Here is a 21,372-nt window from a genome sequence, read left to right as displayed (position 1 = left end):
GCAAATTTTCTTTAATGTTTTATATCATTTGGGGTGTTGTTTATATAAGTGCCATGTTGTAATTCTCTCCTATTTCTTCCCCCCGCGCGTGTCCCTGTACAGGCAAAGCACTTCCGTCTGTACACACAGGAGGTGTTGGAACTGGGTCACAATGTCTCCTTTCTTCTCCTGCTCCCCGCCTCAGACGACGTCTGCACTGCCCCAGGACAGAATAATCCTTACACCCCACACTCAGGATTTCTTAACCTCCCTCTTCAGATGTTTGAACTCGGTATAGTAGCTTGCTTCACCCAGAAATATTAACCCAGTCTCCTTATAATAAAATCACAAAGTTGTATCTGTTTTCCCCCTTGTCCCAGTGGAGAGTCAATAAATCACATGATGGCTTTGGCAACAACACTACCTATAACTGTGTACAAGTTACAGAGGGAGCAGAGCGGTTAAAGCATATACTGTAGCCATCGTTATTGAAATGCAAAGCGGAGAGCAAAGCCCACAGTTATCCACTATGTGTCTATAAGCTTATTTGGAAGATGATGTTCTTTAAAAAACAGAACCAGAAAAAAAATTGCACACAACACAGCAAGGTTGGAGTGTGAAGGGAGATGCAAAAAACATCCCTCTGAGTTGTCAAGAGGGTAACCACTGGTTCTGTAATGAGAATATTTGCAGTTCCTGAGTGCAGATGGTCCCACTCGAGGTCTGACTCCCTCACAACACTGTGAAAGGTCTGAACAGATTTTCCCATGTGAGGGTCATCTTCCTTTTGATTCCTGGAAAAATGCAGGAGACTGTCCTATTGCTGTGGTGAAGGAAAAGCCTGTTGTGAAAAATGCCAAAGCACTGGACTTGAATCTCTTTCTTTAGGGAGCACATCCTGCGCTGTAGCAGATTCAGCCCTCTTGTTCCACTGCATTGCTGACTGGGTAAGAATTCCCCAAAACAGAGTTTTCCAGCTGTTTCACAGAAGGCATAAGATACTTTAGCTTCAAGGTCCTCTATTTCTCATTTCTTCTTCTTTGGTCCACAGAGAAAAGAAAGGTTCCACATAAAAGCAGCTCATAAAGACTTAACAGTTCTTTTTAGAAAGAATATTATATTTAAGTACGGGGACTGCTGAGCCTTTCACATCAGTCTGCTCTGTTTCCTTCTGGCCTGTAAAACTGGGTATCTTTCCTTCATTTGCCTTGGAGAAGAAAGATATGAGCCAAAAGTTGGTACACCAGAAGCCACTACAGCACAGGCCTCTGGCAGCAACTGTGTCCTCAGTGATGTCTCTCTCAGGTGTGATGTGACACCAGTACCTTCCTGTCTCCTCTATATCAGTGTTGTTCCAGTCACTGATACACAGGAGAACAATATTTATGTATTGATGGAAGGTCTGACCATGCCTATGTTTCTGCAGTCACAACAGATCCAGGACCCACCATCACCCACAACAATTTCACTTGGATCAGGCAGGAATACATGACTGTACTTATGCCACATCAGCCACAGCACACAAAGTGGTGCCTGTGACAACCCTGGGGTTTTGTGGTGGCTGTGGGATGACAGATGCCAGCTGAGCTGCCATAAAATTCTGAGGGGTACAGACCACACAATACATGGTGTAGTCTGCCAAGGAAAAGTTACCCCTTCAAAGGAAAACTAATGTAATTGAACATGAAGAGTTAGTTCAGTGCTTTGGGTCACATCCCATGGCTGCAGTGCCCTAAAGCCAGACTTTTATCTCCTACCCTGCCACCCTTAGGCCTGTTGGCCTCTGTGTTTGGAGCGCATCATTTCTCCTGGTGAGAGGGGACTGCTGTGTCACTGTGCAAATTAATGCATGAAGCATATTAATCTCTGATGAAATTAATCTCCACTCTAGAGGTTTTGCAGACTATTTAACTCTCGTTATGTGGTACAGAGGCCACAGGCAGGAGTCATTCTCATTTCTGTAGCACAGTCTGCATCGGGCTGGCAAAGCAATAGGCACTGCATGGGGTGATGTGCAGGTAAACACTCAACAGAGACATCTCTCAAAAGGAATTCCAGGTGCAGCCCTCTCTGCTCAGCAACGTTGCTACAGTGAAAAAGCAGCTCAGGGTGGAGAAAATAGTATGGAAAGCTGAATTTTACTTTTGAGTGTGTTTACTTTTGAGTGTGTTTTTTCAGTAAGCAATCCTCTGGCCAAAGGCAGACGACATTTCTATATGACTTATTATATATGCATCCCTGATGTTCTATAAAGTGACTGTGATTCACATCTCAAATATTAGAAGCTTCCATTCCCCATTAGCTGGTGGCTACCAACTATATAATTGCATAACCACAAAAGACTATGTTGAAGTAACATTTGTTAAAGTAACATTAAAGGGTCTGACTTAAAACCACAAAGGCTCGAAACTTCAGCACTGGAGCCGAAACCGCGGCTGTAATTCACTCAAGAGTCCACCACATATGGCACATGTACTGTAAGACCACACACTATTCAGACTGGATCCCTGCTATATCTAGGCATGGCTGAAACCAGAAGGTAGAATTCTTCCTTTCACTCTTTTTTTTTTTTTGGTGAGATTTCTATGTTCAGATTAGGCCATTATTGTTACAACGTTTCTGTGATTGGATTTCTTCGTTTGAGAATTAATTTCTCCGTTATTCTTATCATGTTGTTTGGAAGGGACTGGGACACTGTTTTCGTTTCTCTTTTTAATATTTATGATAAGACTGTATGAAATTTACACTTGAAACACCCTGAAAATTACCGTGCCCCAATCCAGAACTCAGTACACAGACAGGCATTCGCTGCTCTAACAAGATCATGCTGTATGTTTGCATTTACTGAAGCACCAATGAATGGGGAAGTATTTCTGAAAACTTGTTCTCCCTCAGCAAGTTCCAGTACGTCTGCACTGCCATTTGCAGAGGTGACTGCTAAGTTTTGCCTGAGCAGTTACAGGTTCTGGAATAACAAGCTTTAAGAAGGCAGGTAAATTAGCGTTTGAGAAGCTCTGTGGCACTGTAGCTGTTCTGTCTCTGATAGAGCTCCGAGAGCTCTGTGCTCCTCCTAAGTCAAATTACACAAAGCAAGGGGTCATGTCTGAACTTCCTGTGTCACCCTTCTGCAGGAGAGTTCAGAGGATGATGTGTGCCAACACCTAAAAGGTTTTTAACTGTTTCCCCCAAACTGTACTATCACTGCAATACTTTTCCTCCTGAGTCATTTACACAAAAGTTCCTGATTTAAGCCCAAGAGAAAGTTATTAGCCTTCAAAACGATCCTTTCTTTCTGAAACACTCAATTAAAAGAAATAAAAGATGAGTTTCATTTTCCAGTCATGTCACTACTTTCTTGATAAAAGAAATGATGAGCTATGAAAGCCTCAGAAACAGCCTTTCTGATTGAAGCTATCAAGGGCAAGACAGCCTCTGGAGCTGCATACTAAGGGCCTGATTATCCCTGCACTTAGATATAAATTAGAAATGACTCTTTTGAAATCAGTGAAGTTACAGACTAAATCCAGTGTAAACGAGAGGAGAATTAGAGCCTGTATTATTTATTTCTAGCTTAAAGTAACTCATCCAGAGCTGGTTACTATATGTCATAAAATTTGTGTTCTGAAAGCTAAGGATTTCATATTTCATAACCAGAACGTAACAATTTTCCCTTTGCACTTGGTCTTTTCACAGTTCATTTTTGCTGTTACAAGGAAAAATTTATAAGCCTGTATTGCCGCCTTTCTGCTGTCATAGAGCTGGACTCTCTGAAAACCCAGCAATCCCTGAGGGAAGCAATTTCAGACAGTGAAGTCGCTGCAGCCAAACAAAGACACCAGCAAGTTATAGACTACATACAGGTAACAGTCTGTTTCTGACTATTCCAAGGAGATTTTAAGGTGGCTTTCTTAAAAATTGCATAGGGCTGTAATTTGAAATCTAAATGGAGAATTATTCACAGACATCATAAAAAGAGCAGTTGTATCAAAAGTGCAATTCTGTTTTTATGAAATTCAAACCCAGAACATGCTTTCCTTAGTTGTTGCTTTTATAGAAGGATTTTTATGGGTAAAATCAAATGACAGTTATACTAGACTGTTATAAAGAAATGTGTCAGTCTGCTTGTAAAACTCCCTCCCATCTAACGTGAGGTAAGTTAGCACCATGTCTGGGCATTCAGTTGTGTAAGAGTTTTTCTTTGTCTGTATGAATTGAGGACATTTTCCACCACGATAACGTGGCAATTAAAAAGATTAAAATGAATATTCCGACTGGGTTGTGGAGACAATCTGCATCAACAATATCACACTCAAGAATGCAGCTCTGCAAGCTGGCCCCAAAAAGATCTGTGAGTCTGGCCAGCACCAGGCAGTGGCACTGCTTCAGTGCAGAAGGACCACTAATGTTACCATACTTGTTATGGTGATGTTAATTTAACTTTAGTTTAACTAATTATGTTAACTTTAATTCATGCTACCATAATTTGCTTATTCTCCGTCTCTCACACTGATTTTCCTGTACTATTCCCAAATCAAGACTTTACCAACCCAACTCAGGGCTCTTTTAACTACACCCCATTGTTCAGCATAGCAAAGCCTGTCCTTTTGCATTTGTAGATAAAGCTCATGACCTCTGCAGAGTGTGTCTATGGACATGGATGAGCTGCCTTTCTACAGGAGAGGTGCACAGAAGTTTTCAGCTCTCTATTCTTAATATTCTAGGAATCTTCTGCTGGAACAGGGGCCGAGACAACCATTCGTCCCATTGACAATATGTTTGGCCCTCCATAATTACGAAGAAGTTGATAATATTTCTATTCCTCTTTAGGGGTATTTAGACCCCCCCTTGCCTTATCCACTTGGAGCTTTTGGCAACCTTCAGAGGGGCAGAGAGGAATGTTCCATTGTACTTTTACCTCTCAGTCATCTCCCTCCTTCTCACCTTCCCATTCTCACACTCAGAAAATCTAGCTTTCTCCCAGTATGTAGGAGAATTTGGAAGATTTTTATCATTCACATCAAAAATAAGCATATGTACATTAATATGCATGAACTGTACAGACAGTTCTGTGTCCCTCTCCTCCAAAGTGTCTGGGTCACATCTATAGGCTGGGAAAAACGTGGGAGAACACTTCAAGTTTCAGTCTTTTGTGCTGAATTATTGTGACAGTGTATTGGGCTTGTCAAGTTTCCTCTCAAAATGAAAACCAGCTGTATTCCACCTATTGGCAAAAATATCTCAGCCCACCACACACCGCAATCTTCAGCAGTGACCACGAAACCGCAAGAGCATTTGTGTGATCTGAGATCTGAGACAGTGTTGAAGTCACTACACAAACCAAACATTGTAAAGAGCAAGGGAGTCAATATAAATCCAGTTCTGAAAAGGAGTCAGAGGGCAACTGAAAAGTAAAAATTATTAAAAAAAACCCAACAACCAGTAGATAAGGTGCTTGAAGTCTTTACCAGAATGTTACACAGCAAGGACAGAACTCTACAGACACTGAGACTAAAACTGAAGTTAAGCTGTAATTTATATCCTGTAATGCTTCTAATGTTCCTAAATTTTAAAAGAACCACAGTTCATTAAAATGACCTGCAGAATGGCATCAGGGGGAAAACCAAGAGGATTTGCATTTTATTCAACTGCATGCAGTATGATCCTTGTTTGGGGTTGAGGGAGGATCACAGAAAGGAAGTATAAAATCTCTACAATCAAATAGGTGAGATGTTTGCTAACTGGCATTCTCTTCATGGAGCTGCACTGAAGTCTTGAAATGTTGCAGGATTATGAATTAATCCCTGAACCATTTGCTATTCTTATCGGTGTATATTCTTAGCTCAAATTAACTCAGTGGCAAGGCTTGCACTGACATCATTGGAGCCGGGATTTCACCTTTACATAAAAATGGCCATACTAGGTCAAAACAAAGATCCATCTAACCAGCTATCCTGTCTCCAACACGGCTCATCAAGAACTACCCCAGCTAATCTGGCATCTACAGTACCCCTTGGGAATCAATTTCACACTTTGAATATGCATTTTGTGAAGTATCTCCTGCTAGGGGTAATTGCTGGAGAACTCAGAACACCAGTCTCAGTCTCCTCACTGATCCCTCTGTCACTCCCCTATCTGACAATTCTCACTGCACAAAGTACCCCTCACTTTTGCCTCTCCATTTACTGACCCAGGGCTCTCTGCATTCTTGCAGAATGTTTCTTGTGTAACTGCAAAGCAGTTTCCCTCAAACGCTGCAATATTAATATGAAGGCTCACTTTAAATGCAGAACCTTCTGTAGGAGAAGTACAAGGGATGTTCTAGAAGGACACTGCTGCAGGGGGATATTACACTCACAGCTGCTGTCATTTCATGGTTGCAACAACATTTGCCCAGTCATCAGTGATCTTGAATGGCTGGAAGATGTTAAAAGTGTTCCATTATCAAAAGACTCTTCATACCCACATTAAAAAGCATCCTTCCTCTCTGAAGAGATGCTTAAAGCTCCATCCTGCTATTGATTTAGGCACTTGTCTCTTATTATCTCTCAGGTGTGTTAGAACTGGTTTTGTGTAGATTTATACTTTTAAAATGCATGCAGACCAAAGTGATGATAAGAGAGACACCTGCAGTTTGACTCACGGCTGTGCTTCAGCCCTCCATGCAGGTATATTCTTCCACACCTGTGTATGTTCTTTGTCTGCTAAAAACTGGGTTTGAACTGAGCTGGTTTTGATCACTCCGAGGTTTGCAACAGTGAAGTCTCACTTTCATTCCAGTACAGAATGAAAGCAACTTTCAAGTGTGCTACAAATTGATCAAAAGACAATTTTCATTTTCTTCCTATGTCAGATTTTAGGCTTGAGGGACATAATTTGAGAGTCTGGTGGCCCCTGCAGTGGTGAAGGAGAACAAGCACTTAATCAAAATCACTTCAGACCACCTCAGCCTGAAGTGTCCTGTCAGGGGATGCTGCTGCTCTCTGTGGGCAATGACTACACAACTACTTGGGCACTTGAAGAAAGTACAGACTTAGGCAGAATTAATACTCAACTGTATTTTTTCACCATTTTTTCCCCACAGCAAATCGATGAGATCTGGAGGGAGATGAGGTGGATCACAGAAGCACTGCAGTATGCAAGGTACAAGCAGCCAGCAGCTGGCCTGCCCATAAGGAAGCTTGTGGATCTTTCAGAAGAACACCCTCAAAAGAAAATGAGCTCCACCTCTTCACATCTAGACTGTCTTCCTTCACCTCCCCCTTCCCCTGAGGCCAGAATCCAGAGGAGAAAAGCTGTGAGTGGTAAGAGAATTTTCTTGTGTTTACCAAGTGCAATCTTTGAACTCAATTTTAATTATAACAGTTCTTGAAATGTCTTTTTATAAAAGGAGTCAATTTTTTCCCATACCTGCCAAGGTATTTTAACAATCATTTCACCCATCATTTGCCACTCAATATCCTGAGAGCCTTGTACAATCTCTACAATCAATTTTTGCTTTCAACTACTCAGAATAACTGCTCATCACGAGCCAACTTTGTCACTCACTGTTCCAGATCATTTAATGAACAGGTTGGAACAGACAAGTGCTACCACTGGCTTCTCCCCTATGTCCAGAATTCCAGTAAAATCCACCCATGGTGAAAGCTGACTGCTTCATTTGTTGCCTACACCAGAAATCTGCTATTATTATATGGAGGGAGCTTTCTCTTTGCTGCAGAACCTGTGGTAAAGAACCTTGTCAAAAGCTCTTCAGAGCTCTGAGGATGGCTGTGTCACGTGTTCAGAGTTTTATGACACTGATGAGACATGAGCTGCTAAGCAAAAGCTACTGACCCTTTCTCATCACTCATGTATCTATTATTCTTCCCCACAGTTTTTAATAATTTGACAGAATCTCAGATTTTTCCATAGTTTCCATTTCCCACCTTTTGTTTCTCTGATATTACAGCCATTTTCTTTCCGGACTTTGACTGTTCCTCTGCTTTGCAGCAATTCTTTCTTATGCCCCTCTTGTTTTGTTTTGATAGAGCAAATTTTAGTGCCAATAGTCCGATTTAACAGCTGTTTTCACACACCTCAGTGTTCTCAGTGGTTTAGACAAGCATTTTAAAACACAGAATTACACAGATAATACCCACCTCATCGGCCATTACTGCTTCTCTGCATAGCCAGAAAATTAAACTGATGAAAGAAAGGGATCACTGCAAATAAAGATGAAGCAAATAAAACAGTAAAACCCATTTTGCTAACAGAATTAGGACTTTGGAGAAAAAAAATAAACCATCATTGTGCTGAGCTGGCTTTAAGCAACAAGTAAATGAAACAGCAGAAACAAAAGCAACAGAAGCTGCATTAAACAACTGCCATGACCATTTTGGTAATCATAATTTTTTTTTTTCCAAATTGGCAGTTTTATACAGTTAAGAAAAATGAAACAATCTACTCTGATTAGATTTCATTAGTTTAAAAGAAAAGAAATCTGAAGAGGCTGCTGCTTTGATCTGCTCCATTACACAGTGGTGTTCATTCTCACCATCCCTCCCTGAGCTATTTTTCCCCTGTATTACAGACCATGAATGCAGAATAATCCTCAGCTCTGGCACCATGCAAAATGGAGCATTATCTTGTTCTGCATGTGCTGGATTCGTTATTTCTAGGCTATGTGGCAATTTACACCAGCTCCAAGGGAATAGTCTATATAAAATCTATGTTTTATTCCTTTGATCTAATATAAACTATCCAGGGCAATGGAATGTCAATCCATTCTATCACATGTGCCACTATTTATTACATTATTGATCCTTCTGAAGCCAAAAGACAGCAGGTGATTTCAGTGCCAGTGTGAGATTTGCTCCACAAATTCACAGGTGAACTATGTGTGTCTGCTTTGGATTTGAACACACATCATGCACTTGATGGGCAAAAGGGTGGATTTTGTTCATGAACCTCCACGTTGCGCCTCAAGCCTCTCACCAAACATGCAGTCACACCCTGCCCACAGTTACACAGGTATAAATACAGATAACTCAACTGATATCTTTAATAAAACAACCTGGATTAGAGATTCTCACTCTCCCAAATCTCCATCTCTATGAAATTTAGTGAAAGCAAGAAAAAATAAAACAGACCCTTTCAGAAATTAGCCCCAATTCAAATTCACATTTTTTTCCCTGCACTTAATATAAATTAAACCCTTCTGCTTTTCCTAACTCTACCAGCACCACATAACACATCTGTAAATCCTCCCCGACTACTGTCTTTGCTGTCACCTCAGCCCATAGCATTTCCACAGAGGCAACACACACACATTTTAAGAATTGTAGCTTTGATTCTAAATTAGGCCAAAAAAAAAAGCCCCCATAAACGACAGTTCAGCAACTTCTCTCCCCTGCTTGTCCTTGCAGACTCCCAGCCCTGCTCAGACGAGGAAGGCTGCTCCGAAGTGTTCCTCCCAACCGACAGCGACTACGACTCCAGCGACGCGCTGAGCCCCAGGGAGCTGGACCTGATTTACTCCTCGTCCCAGGACATCTCCCAGCAGGCCGGCAGTGGCCTGGGAGGCAGCGCTCCCGACGTCCTCCAAGCCCACGACATGAAGCCCTGCCTGGCTCTCCATGGGGGCCTGACGGAGTGTGGTGCCTTTGATCCTCACGCTGAATGTTGCACAGAGTCCATGAGCAATCTGAGCATGGCAGGGCTCACAGAGAAGAGCACGGACAAGTCCTCCAGCTCCAAGCAGCCGCTGGGCTTTTTAGGGAAAAAAAAGCTCGGGAAGCACCAACATTACAACTACTTCGGCCGGCAGCACCGCTGGCTGCGCGTGCACAGCGAGACACAGGCGGGCTCCCTGTCTGAGGGGGTCTACACTCAGCATCTCATGAGATCTCCAGATTTGTCCCAAGAACCTACCTCCGGCGAGCAGTTCAAGACCCCCACCGATGGGTCTCGGAGCACTTTCGTACCTCATGCATCCAGCCTTCCAGAAGGTGAGCAAGGCACGTATGAGGAACCAAGGCAGAATGTCCACAGGATACACGTGGAGCCTTATGAAACAACATTTGTGCACGAGGAGGGCAAGCCCTGGGCAGTGAGCACACGGCCTGTAGGACACGCAGATGTGCACAATGCTATGCAACAGACCACGGGTCCAGATGAGCAGCCGGGTTCTGCTGTCCCAGAAGTCTTCAGCAGCACCCTTTAGCCCCAGAATCCTGCATGGCTTCCCATGAGATAAGAGCATTATGCACAGAAGGCCATACTTACAAAAACCACTGGTAAAAAATCCAGCTCCTGAAACGGCAACGCACGCCACCCAGAAGAATCCTGATCCTTCGACTTCCTCACCAGGTTTCTGGTCTCACAGAGGTATCATCTGTCAGGATGTGAGCGTTATTATTATTATTATTATTATTATTATCATTGGCATCTGCAGGTTGGCAGGAAGAGTCGTAACAATCACCACATAACAGAACAATCTGTGGCTGCAAATCCAGTAACAGCAGGTCTCTTGATGTCCATGTTTCTCTGAGCATGCAAAATTTTAAGCATGAGTGGTTCTGCCTGCAAGTTAGCAGAAACTTGGTGTCCTCACGTTAGGGCTGTGTCCTAAACTTCTATTTACCTGTTTTCCTCTGTTTCTTGTAAATTTGCCTACTTCTCAGTCTTTTCAAGTGGATTTAGGTTGGATATAACTGGAGTGCTAACTGGTCTAGTAACACAAATAATCCAGAGTTTCTAGGCATTCAAAGAAATGAAAATTCTTTCAGCATCTACAAAATGCAGTCAACACCATCTCTGAACGCTGTCAGAGCCTGACATAATTAGCACAATGGGGTTTTTTCAGGAGCTAAGATTTCAAATTATTTATGTAGCAAGTTATTTTAAAATCTTAGGAGGTGAACCTTTGAGGCAAGTGCAGAACGAGGGCAGGTTCTGGAGGGAAAATATGCAGGGTCTGCACGAGATTGAAGCAAAGTTTATCTTTTCTTCTGCCACCACACATTTCATTATGTTGGAATCACTGTCACAACACCCATTGGAAAGAAATGCCCCTATTTTTGTTCCTGAATATTCATTGTAATTTGATCACCACGTCTGAAATTGGGATATTCTGGCAATTCAGGTTAGGGAAATTTGGGGTGCAGTTTGAATCTAAGATTTTATCTTTGGACCCCAAACAAATGTTCATATCATAAGGAGGGTGGGAGGTGGTGACTTTTCATCCTGTATTGTTTAATGGCAGATTACAGTGAGCCAGGATTTTGTCCTTTACAAGCACAGTAAGACTTAGAGAACTACAGAAGATGATCTCAAAAATGAAATCTACATTAATGAGAACCATAACACTGGAGTCACTAAGAAAAGAACTAATGTGGAGAGAAACCCCAGCTGTTGCACAAGCTTTAATTTTTCTTAAACAGTTCTTGAAGTTTAATTTTATAGGCCACATTCCTGCTGGTTAAATTCCCTCACTCCGTGTTTGCGCAGCCTTCTACCTTTCGGTTTTCCAGCCTCCAGGTGGATACATTCTAAGGCCCCCAATAAAGAGATTTGAGTTAAATAGTTGAGTTTACAAGTCCTTGAGGTAAAGGTAAGGATTTGGGCCCATGATCTGTGGTCCTTATTAAAATAGCACTTCCATAACCCCAGTGCTATTAAAATCCCTGTGAACTCAATCCATAAATTCAAAAATAAATGTTATTCACTATTTTATGCTTGGTCAGTATGGGGAAGCCAAGAAGAGTCTTTGCAGTGATACGAAAGGCAAAAAACTTTCTCACAAGGGATTTGCATTTGTAACTTCTCTTTTTGGGAGCGGGAAGTTAACTTTCTTGCACCAAAAATATTCATTCATTACCTGATCCAAAGCCCAGCGAGGATGGAAAGACTTCCATTCACTCCCACAGGGTTTGGATGAGACCCACACTGAAAATTCCTGTGGGTGAGAGCACACGGGGGGGAGCAGAAGCGTCAGTGCCCGTTTGCAGTTAGAAGGACACCCCTTGTGTGGAGCTGGGACTGGGGAAAGCCTGACTCACCCTCCAGAGCCAAGCTGAGATGGCTGACTGTCACTGCAGGCACTCGCAGCTTTAGATTCTGTTCATCAGCAGAAGGCTTTGCACCAGGGAGACAAACAATGTGATGCTCATATGCAGAGCCAAAATAATTCACACAGGTTTTCTAGTGCCCAGCCCCTCCCCTAATTTGTCTCACCTCCAAGTAAAACTGCCATAAAAACTGTCTATTGGAGAATAAAAATAACAATGCACTGAGGCCATATATTTTTGCAGTAAGTGACAAGATAAAACAAGATGTTTCTAAACGAAACCCACCTCACTTTGCTCTGGATCATCAGGAACAGTGAGGGCAAGAAGCAGCAAAATCTTCAGCAGACAGGTACACACACTGCCGGTGAGATAAGGATGGAAAAATCTGTTAGCAGAAGCAGCTATGTAGCCAATAAAGACTAGGTTCTTTATTGGTAGGAAAGCCTTGACTTCATCATAATCTTCAGTGCTGAGATGGAATTTGGGAGTGCAATGCCAGCCACATTCTACCCTGTCTTAATTTTAACCCTCCTGTGTGGAAGGAGTGTTTAGGTGATGCCCAATGGGACATGCTTCCTCAATCCTGTAACCTCTAGATTGAGGTTATTCAACATACTTTAATAGTCAAAATAGTAATTAATAGTTCTGGGTTTAAATACTTCTGGTTATAAATGTGTTCTTTGTTCAGAATTGCTATCCCTCCCTATTCTGAGTCTCGTTAAAAGAACAGTTATAAACACCCTGAGATAAATAAATAGTAGATAGAGGTGCCTTTTGAGTACTGTCATAACACTGATCATAATGGTTCTGCAGTTCTCTTAGGAAGATCACTCACACATTTCACATGCAACCACAGCAATTCAGAAGAATCCTGCTTTAAATACTAATTAACAATTGGATTTTCTACACAGTAAGACACAGAGAATTCTATAAAATAATGTTTTTAAATACAGACAATAAAGGGGGAGAGGAAAGACAGATTATTTTATCCTGAAAATCTGAAGTGTTTTGCAAGGAGATAGTGCATCTTCAAATTCTCTGTGGTATAAAGAAATGCATTAAGTTGCTGGTCAACTCTTCCAGGGTGATTAAATGCATGGCTCATGACTGTTATGTAAAACGTCAATACAGCCTTACAAACAACAAGGGTGCAGTGTACCTGAAAATAAGATATACAGCTTGGAAACTTACTCTGAATTTCTCTGAGGTGTTGAACTTTGCCATCAGCAAAAAGTGTTTTTAGGAAACAGGCCTTGAATTTTCAGACAACACAGATTTCATCAGGTTGGGTGTGTCATTTTTCCACTACAGAAAAACATTAAATAACTAGAATACTTTATTTGTAAGTATAATTTATCTTCTGACTCCACAAAGTAGAATTCACAAGGCTAAATCATGCCCAGAAGTGAGAGGCAGAGCTGCTGGCCCTGTATATTTGCAAAATGCAAGGGTAGCATTCCCCAAGGTGGGCTGCACGTTGTACCCTGGCAGCATGGACTGGTCACCCACCCTCCTTGGTGCAGGCAGCCCCCACAGCCTCCCTCCAGCTGAGGAAGAGCCTGCAAAGCCATCAGGAGTTGTTTTGTTGATCTGATCAGGCTCTGGAGCAGCTCCATCATTGTTGGACCCCGTACAGATCCCACCAGCTCAGAGATCACCTCTCCTCGCTCCTGGTGTCTGTGAGCTCTGACCCAGCCAGCTGGTTCTCAGTCTGGAATTCTGGGGTGAATAAGAGCCAGGCTGGACCACCTTCCTCAGCCTTTTCACACCACAGCACCTTGGGCAAGATTTAACCTTTAAACCAGTCATCCCATAATAGGGCGATGTGTTACTAAGCTTGGCTGTCACTAGGCTACAGAAAACCTCCTTTTGGGCTTGTCAAATAACAACAACAGATTTTTTTATGTACATTGTTATTTTAATTTTCTTTCTTGGAAAAGCTACGTGGAACTGACCTGGAGGAAAGGATTGGTGTAGCACTAATCTACCTTATTACTGTGAACCGTCGTAATTTATTAAGCAGATTTTAAGCTAAAAGCACAGGCTTTATGCATTTTATAAAGGTCTGTTTGGGCCCAGTCCTGCTGTCCTTGGACCTCACTGCAGGTTCTTTTGCACTGGTGTAGATCCAGAGTAGTTCCACCCAAGCTGGGTTAGGTGTTCCCATTTACAGGTCAGCATATCCAGGGCTGGCTCGGTGTCACCTGAGGACCCGCACCAGTGGAGTCACCATGAGAACAGCACATTTATGCTGCTGTAAAAAATGATACCTGTAGGGAAGATAAAAGGGTTTTATCTCATGGAATACTGCCCTGGAGGTCACAGGGACCGCTGGGTCTGGACTGGGAGAGCGAGCCCAGCACGCTGCTGCGTTACCAGTGGGGGAAGCCCACCCTGCATAAAACACTGCTCCTCCTTATAACAGGGATCAAATCCCTCTCCCATGTTATGCAAATGAATCCCCTACTGAATGCAACGGGAGTTCCAGTTATTTTGCCGATAAAAACGAGGACTTAATAGTGTTACTGGGGACTTGGGGGAGGGGAAGGGGGTTGTTTGTTTTTTCCCCTCAGAGAAAAAGTAATTTAAGTGAAATGTGCGAGGCAGTGTTTAATTGCTTCCTGCCTTGTTTGTACATAGCAATTTGGCTGTTTATTGGTTGTCTTTGTTCAGATTTTTATTGTCACTTGTTGCTATATATGCAACCAAGCGTATGTTAAAGTTTAAACTTTGCCACACAATAATGCACAATTTTATGTGCTTTGAAACTTTGTAACTATCTCGGTGAACGATGTATGCTGTGCTAACTGTGAGCCTGGGACTTGACACAACAATATTTTCATGCCTATGTACCTGCAAATGGTTTGAAAATAGCAAAATATATATTGAGGATGGCCACGAGCCAAGGGTAAATGAGTGCCGTATGACTCATGCTTCTTTAATAATTCCTGAAAGAGGCATGTACAGTACATAAAATAGACAATAAAAATAATTTTCAAGGCTACAAATATTTTTTATAACTTCAGATATTAAATACTATTTTAGAAAAAAAAAAGATTGGTCGGTAAAAGAAATCTTAAGTTTATTCGAGTGAATCATTGTCATAAAAATGTTCTTAACATAGATTTTTTTTGTTTGATCTAATATCATAGAAAGTCAACTCTTTTAAGATTTAGAAGACTTGAATTGCTCTTGCATTCTTACAGCTCCTGTGATCTTCTAAAATTATGGACTTCAAGTCTTCTCCCTCATTAACAAAAAAAATGCTGGTGTGTACACTCACATGATCCCAAATACCACATGTACTTGTGCACAATCTTTAAAGGGTGTTTTTTGAAACATGTTTTATTTTACCATCATCAAGTACCCCTGTATGTGAGCTTTACAATCCATGCAAATCTGAACACAGTTTGGGTTTTTCCCTGAATTCCTTTATTTTTATTGGAAAGTGACTTTTTCTAAGGCCAAGCTTTCAAATCTGGTCTCTAAATTTTGATTTTAATTCAGACACCTGAATGAAACAGGCATGGCTTCCAGTGTTTGTGGGTGAAACCCACCCAAGGCAACAGAAATTTAAATTTTTTCACATATTCTTGTACAAAGAAAAGCAAAGCCAGGTAAGATTTCTCATGGAGTATGGAACAGAGCTACTGCATGTAAGCAAGAGAAATAAGAACAACTCCATTTGAATGCTGAACTGAAACAGGAAGGTTTCTGCTCTGGGTCACTGTTTACCTGCTTTCAAAGACAGACAGCTTGCTAAATGTATTTTAACAATGAGATGATGCCATAATTGGAATAAGTGACATTGCCATGGTCACAGAGAGCTTGTAGGAGAGCAGGTACACGATTTTCTGGTCAGCATCCATTATCAGTTGATTATCCATGCCTTGTGCACAGGTACACATGGTAGAGTATGTGCTGACCAATGTCTGTATTCCAGCCAGGACATGCCAACTCAATGCAAGTTTCTGAACAACAGCATCTTACTGGAGTATCTGTGGATGTTTTCGCACATGGAAAATGTTTCAGCCAAAACAAAGCCAAAGTGCAGTTAGCTAGCAGAGCAAAACAAGTCTTAAAATACAAGATAAAACGTGACTGTCATTTCTGCTTCCTCAATTTTTAATTTCAGAATATGAGAACTGTCACAACATTTACTAAGTTAGTACACAAAAAAACAAAACAAAACAAAACAAAACAAACAAACAACAACAACAAAGGCAAGTAATTAGTCATGTACAGTAACCTAAGAAATTAACTGGGAGAAACAGCCCAAGACAAAGCAGGATTTTTGTGTGCATGCACTTCAGTCACTCTGGTGCATTTTGCATGTCCCACGCATTTTTAGAGCCTGCTTGTTTGTATGTTTTGCTTGCCCCAAGCTGAGATATTTCTTCTCTAAGACCAGTAAGTGAGCAGTGCAATTCTCACAGACCTTTCTCACACGTCTGCCATGAAGGCCAGTGCTGTTCTCTACCTGCCTCTGTGTTCTCTGCTGTTTTACCGAAATGCTTTTCAACCAACTGGAAAAAAAGTTACAAACTCTTCTAGGCATGTTTCTGACTTGCTCTTCTGACAGTAAAAGATACCCATTTCGCTGTTCCACTCCAGTATATTGACCTATATAAACTCTCATCTCTCTGAGAAAACTATTAATTTATTTTTTAATTCTGTCTTTAAATAAAAGCTTTGGGTTTGATTTGGGTTTTTTGTTTGTTTTTGCAAACACACAAAAAATCTTTACTAATAAGCTTCGTTGTTCTCTTCTCCTGGCTGCTGTTTTCAATCTCTCTTTTCAAACAAGTAAATGTTCATTTAGAAAAGAACTATTGAAATGTTTTTATTTTCTTCAAGTTTTCAATTCATTAATATTAATGAATTGGCCCTAATTAATTAGTAGGACTTCTGCTCCTTATATCTAATTATTCTGACTGTCCAGTTCATCTTTATTATACCAAAAAACCCCCAGGTAGAATCCTCTGCTCTCTGCTCACAAACACAGTTACAAAAACAAAAAAATAAACTGAGCAACAACTAATATTAAAATCAATTTAAAGGCAAAACAGCCTTTTATACCAGTAAATATGAATGCTTTCTTTTGGAAACAGTAAAATAAAATCACCGAATTTGGTGATGTCATCATTTTTTTTACTAAATCCATGTGATATTTTCAAAATAGATAATTTTGAAATTTCAACTCAAATTGATTTTTCGGGGTGGGGGGGAAAAGGCAATGCCAAAATGCTTTGTCTGGAACTGTTTGTAATCACTTTCTGAAAATCCTGAAGCAAAACATCACAAGTGTGGATACTTCCATTAAGTGATGATAAATAATTCTGTAACACTTGAAACACCTTCAGCAAGAAACACCAATATCTGCCATTGCTGCTGATTTTAATGGTATTGGGAGTGCTCCTCACTTCTGAAAATTGGGTATTTTGTTGAAGCCCTTTGTCACACAGGTGTGAGAATGGGGCTCTGGTTCCCCTCAGCCGTGAGCATTTCTGGAGCACAGAAGATTCCTCCACCTACACAGGGGTTCTTCACAAGAACCTGCATGGCCTTCGCCTTTTCCCATAGTGTTTTGTAAAATTTTTGAGAAAGGAAAGTGATGGTCTTTTTTTTTTTTTACTTGTCTCCTCTTTTCCTGAAATGGTCACAGAAAGGAGCTAAATCAGAACTCGGGGTTGGACAGTGTAACACCCCATTCTCATGGCTACACGTGCTTTGAGCCTGGGCTCAGCAGAACAAGGATTTTTTCAGGCTTTCTTCTGGGTCACACTTGCTCCTTCCCTCTTCTGTGCCTTGTGGGTTGGTCCTGATCCCCTGCTCTCTCGTGGCTCCATCCTGATCCCTCTTTTCCTCGAGTCTGAGTCACAAGAGCAACAACCCTGCCTGCTCCGACCAACTCAGTGCCTCAGCTGTTAGGGTAAAGCCCACGCTCCCGAGGGACTCACGTTTGAGTACAACCCCAGGATTGTCAGGGCTCTGGCTGGCAGTGCTGCCGAGGGGACAGTCTAAGGCTCTATTTTAATCTTCTGGAGCCCGGCCAAACACTGGAACGGAGCTGCCAGCACGAGGGGGGCCCTCCTGCTCACTGCGCCTGACCTCCCATCAGGAGAGGTGCTGGTGTGTTCCTTCTCAAACTACTAGGGCTCTTTCATTGCGCCTGACCTCCCATCACGAGTGCTACCAGGGATCCAGCTCCGACTACAGGGGGCTTAACCCTGGCACGGGTCCAGCACACGAGCCGCACGCTGCCTGTCTCCAGATGTAAGATGCTCCGAGTGTAAATTCACGCGCCGCGGGCTCAGCTGGAGGGGCTGTTTCAGGTACGTTGTTCAGCAGCCGTGGAGTGACACCGACTCCTCGTCCAGTCTTACAGAGCTGGGCGCACCCCCCACCCCACCGTTTTCAGCCGCTTCTTATCTTCTTGATTTGGGGAAGCGTGTTTAAACCAGCATTTCAGGTGTGTTTCTGGTACTAGCCTGAATCGGCTTCAGATCCACGCTCCTGGCGCGAGTGGTATTGGCTCCACAGCCCATCCCCGTGGGCAGTAATGAGGTAAGTGAGCCCTGGCTGTGCCATGGGCCTCGGGGAGAAGCCCGAACCCAACTGCGAAGCAGAGCATGTCTTATCCTCTCTTGGGTACCCCCAGAGGTGAATTTTACAGAAAGCCCTCACAGAGGTGAGCAGTTCAGCTCAATCATGCCCTCAATCGTGTTTTTGCTGCTCAGCTCTGCAGAGCTCTCCTCCAACACAGGCAGCAAGCACAGCAGCATCCTCCTGACTTACTCCTGGTTTGCTCAGTGTCCTCCTGACCTCACTCATAAATTTGCTGAAAGCTCAGGGACACCAGTGCGAGTCCATACAGGTATGTCATAAACCACCACACCACTCTCCGTGTCACCCTGACACCTCCTGCAACGCCGTTACTTTTCACCGAAAGAGAAATGTATTTTTGCCAGCCCACGTCACTCTGCCCCTGTTAACTTCCCTGACGCCCGCCGGGTCAGTGCCAGAGTTACACGCAGCTTTACACCAGATTTACACCTCGGCAGCACCGCGGAGCTTCTGATGCTGCGGTGGTGACCGAGCCCGGGGCAGCGGGACAAAGCTTTGTCCCGAGGACGCTCATGTTGAGCTCGGCACCAGGCACGGGCTAAGGGTGTCCCGTGTGGGACAGCCCGGGGGTCTCTGCCTGTGCCATACACAGTGTGGGACAGCCCGGGGGTCGCTGCCTGTGCCATACACAGTGTGGGACAGCCCGGGGGTCTCTGCCTGTGCCATGCCCGGTGTGGGACAGCCCGGGGGTCGCTGCCTGTGCCATACACAGTGTGGGACAGCCCGGGGGTCTCTGCCTGTGCCATACACGGTGTGGGACAGCCCGGGGATCGCTGCACCGGTGTCCCCGCTGTCGCGGGCCCGCTGCCCCCGGTCCCCCCTCACGCCCGCCCTTCATGGCGTCCCGCGGGCGCCGCCGCGCCCCCTCCTGGCAGCCCGCGGCAATGGCGGCCGCCGGGCGGGACGTGGTGGCCTGAGGGGGATGTGACGCCTCGTGTGCGCTCGGGCTTCAGGGAGCCATCCAAAAACCACAAAAAAAGTGGGTTCCCTGGGGGTTTCCCGCAGCCCTGGACGAGGCATGGTATGGCAGGTATGGTGTCCGCGTTGCTGAAGCTCATCCCGCGTGGATCGCGGCCTCTGCGCCCGTCGATGGCCAACGATGACACGCTGGTCGTGAACGTGCTCGGAGCTCTGAGGTGACACATATGACACAGGCAATATTTTTCCTTACAGTTAATCTGTGAACTCCCATAATATCAGAAAAAGGGGCAGCTCAGAAGGAGATTCTCTCATGCACTGGTCTCCCCACGTTCTGGGATGGGGTGGGCAGCCTTTGGCTCCTCATGGCCTCAAACACAACCCAAACCTTCCAGAGCCTGCAGCCACCACCGCCAGCCTTTAACTCGCCCTACAGGGCTCTGCACGGTGCCTTCGGAAACCTTTACAGCTTTTCGATCAAAAGAGGTTGGAAAGCACCGCGCTAAGTCACCGGGAAACACCTGATGTGGGAAAACTTCCAGGCGTTGGTCTCCATGGATGAGGCATTTCGGCAGCTGTGTCACCCGGGGCTGAGGAGCCTCGGGAAGACAGTTTGCACAGGGATTCTTGGCAAAGCTAAACTCATAAAGATCACTCTGTTTGAGTGATTGCATCACCGCAGGTTTCTGAGTGACTCCAAACTTGAGATGCATATTTTAAATCTCCCCTGCTGTTGCTGATAATTTGTTCCATATTTACCATATTACTTAGGACTTGCAAATGGCGTGGGGGGGGAAGGTTTAGAACGTAAATGTTAATTGAATCAGATAGCCATGGTCACAGCAAGCCAAGCTCATCTCTGGCCCTCAGTGCCACTGCAATCCATGGTTTTAACATTCAGGGTGAATTTAGTGCTACCGACTTTCCCCCAACATTAATCCATGGTGCTTGAAAAGAGATGGGACTTTCTCTCCTATTTAAGCTCAGATGGTAACGATTTCTCTTTGAGCTTCGTGCTGGCTTTGGGTCCCAAGGTTTTCAAAGGATGAAGCTACTGAAACTGTATTGCTTGTTCAAATATAAATATGGGATCAATATACACAGTTCTGGACTTACTCAAAGACCACAGTTCTTTTATTTGCATCTGTCAAGGTAGGATTTGGGTAACAACGTAGGTAAAATAAAAGGCTTAGTGCAACAAGCTTTTAAAAGCACATTTACTCAGCGGGAGTTTTTATGGTAATATTTTTTCCTGAAAGTAAATCTGCAAACTCCCATAATATCAGAAAAAGGGGCAACTCAGAAGGAAATTATCTCATGCACTGGTCTCATACATTCTGCAGAGATTGCATCCAGAGTCCAGTATTGCATTGTTAAAAAACATTGAATGAAATTGTATTTAAGGGGCCATAGTTACCAGTTATGAATAGAATATGCTTTACACACAGGATGATAGCCTTCACTTTGGAGCAGGTATGGAGTAAATGAGATCTGTGCCTTTGGGCCCATTAATGTGCAGGCTGGTGAGAGAGCCACTGTTTCTGTCACAGATAGCTTGATTATTTCATTTTCCACATGTTCTACATTATTTGCTAAATCAATTTACAGAAAAATCACTTCAACCAATGCTGAAAAAAAATATTTTAGTTTCAGCAATTAATTTTAAAAGCAAACTGAAGCTTCATTTCAGTGAGAGTGTGCAGCTATACTGGGCCTCAGCTACCTGATCACAGTCCAAGTAGACAATAATCTAGTTTTCAGCTTTCATGTTAAAAATCTCATTTGAAGTGAGAAACTAATG

At 43.2% G+C, this 21,372-nt stretch overlaps 1 protein-coding gene across 1 annotated transcript in view; it reads left to right on the top strand.

Annotated features, from left to right (window-relative positions):
• The window catches only part of ANKFN1 (ankyrin repeat and fibronectin type III domain containing 1), a 108,258-nt gene extending 91,490 nt beyond the window's left edge, over positions 1-16,768 (top strand). Inside the window, exons 16-19 of the mRNA XM_050319263.1 lie at positions 103-271; positions 3,673-3,839; positions 7,061-7,280; positions 9,384-16,768. Of these exons, the coding sequence (XP_050175220.1) occupies positions 103-271; positions 3,673-3,839; positions 7,061-7,280; positions 9,384-10,180 (1,353 nt within the window). The 3' untranslated portion in view covers positions 10,181-16,768. The remainder of the gene's footprint in view (positions 1-102; positions 272-3,672; positions 3,840-7,060; positions 7,281-9,383) is intronic.
• Positions 16,769-21,372: the final 4,604 nt, after the last annotated feature.

Source organism: Myiozetetes cayanensis, unplaced genomic scaffold (genome assembly GCF_022539395.1).
Source record: "Myiozetetes cayanensis isolate MyiCay16 unplaced genomic scaffold, myiCay2020 scf22, whole genome shotgun sequence".
NCBI lineage: Eukaryota > Metazoa > Chordata > Aves > Passeriformes > Tyrannidae > Myiozetetes > Myiozetetes cayanensis.
Note: the sequence above shows the minus strand (reverse complement) of the source record. Positions and strands in the feature narration are given on the sequence as shown.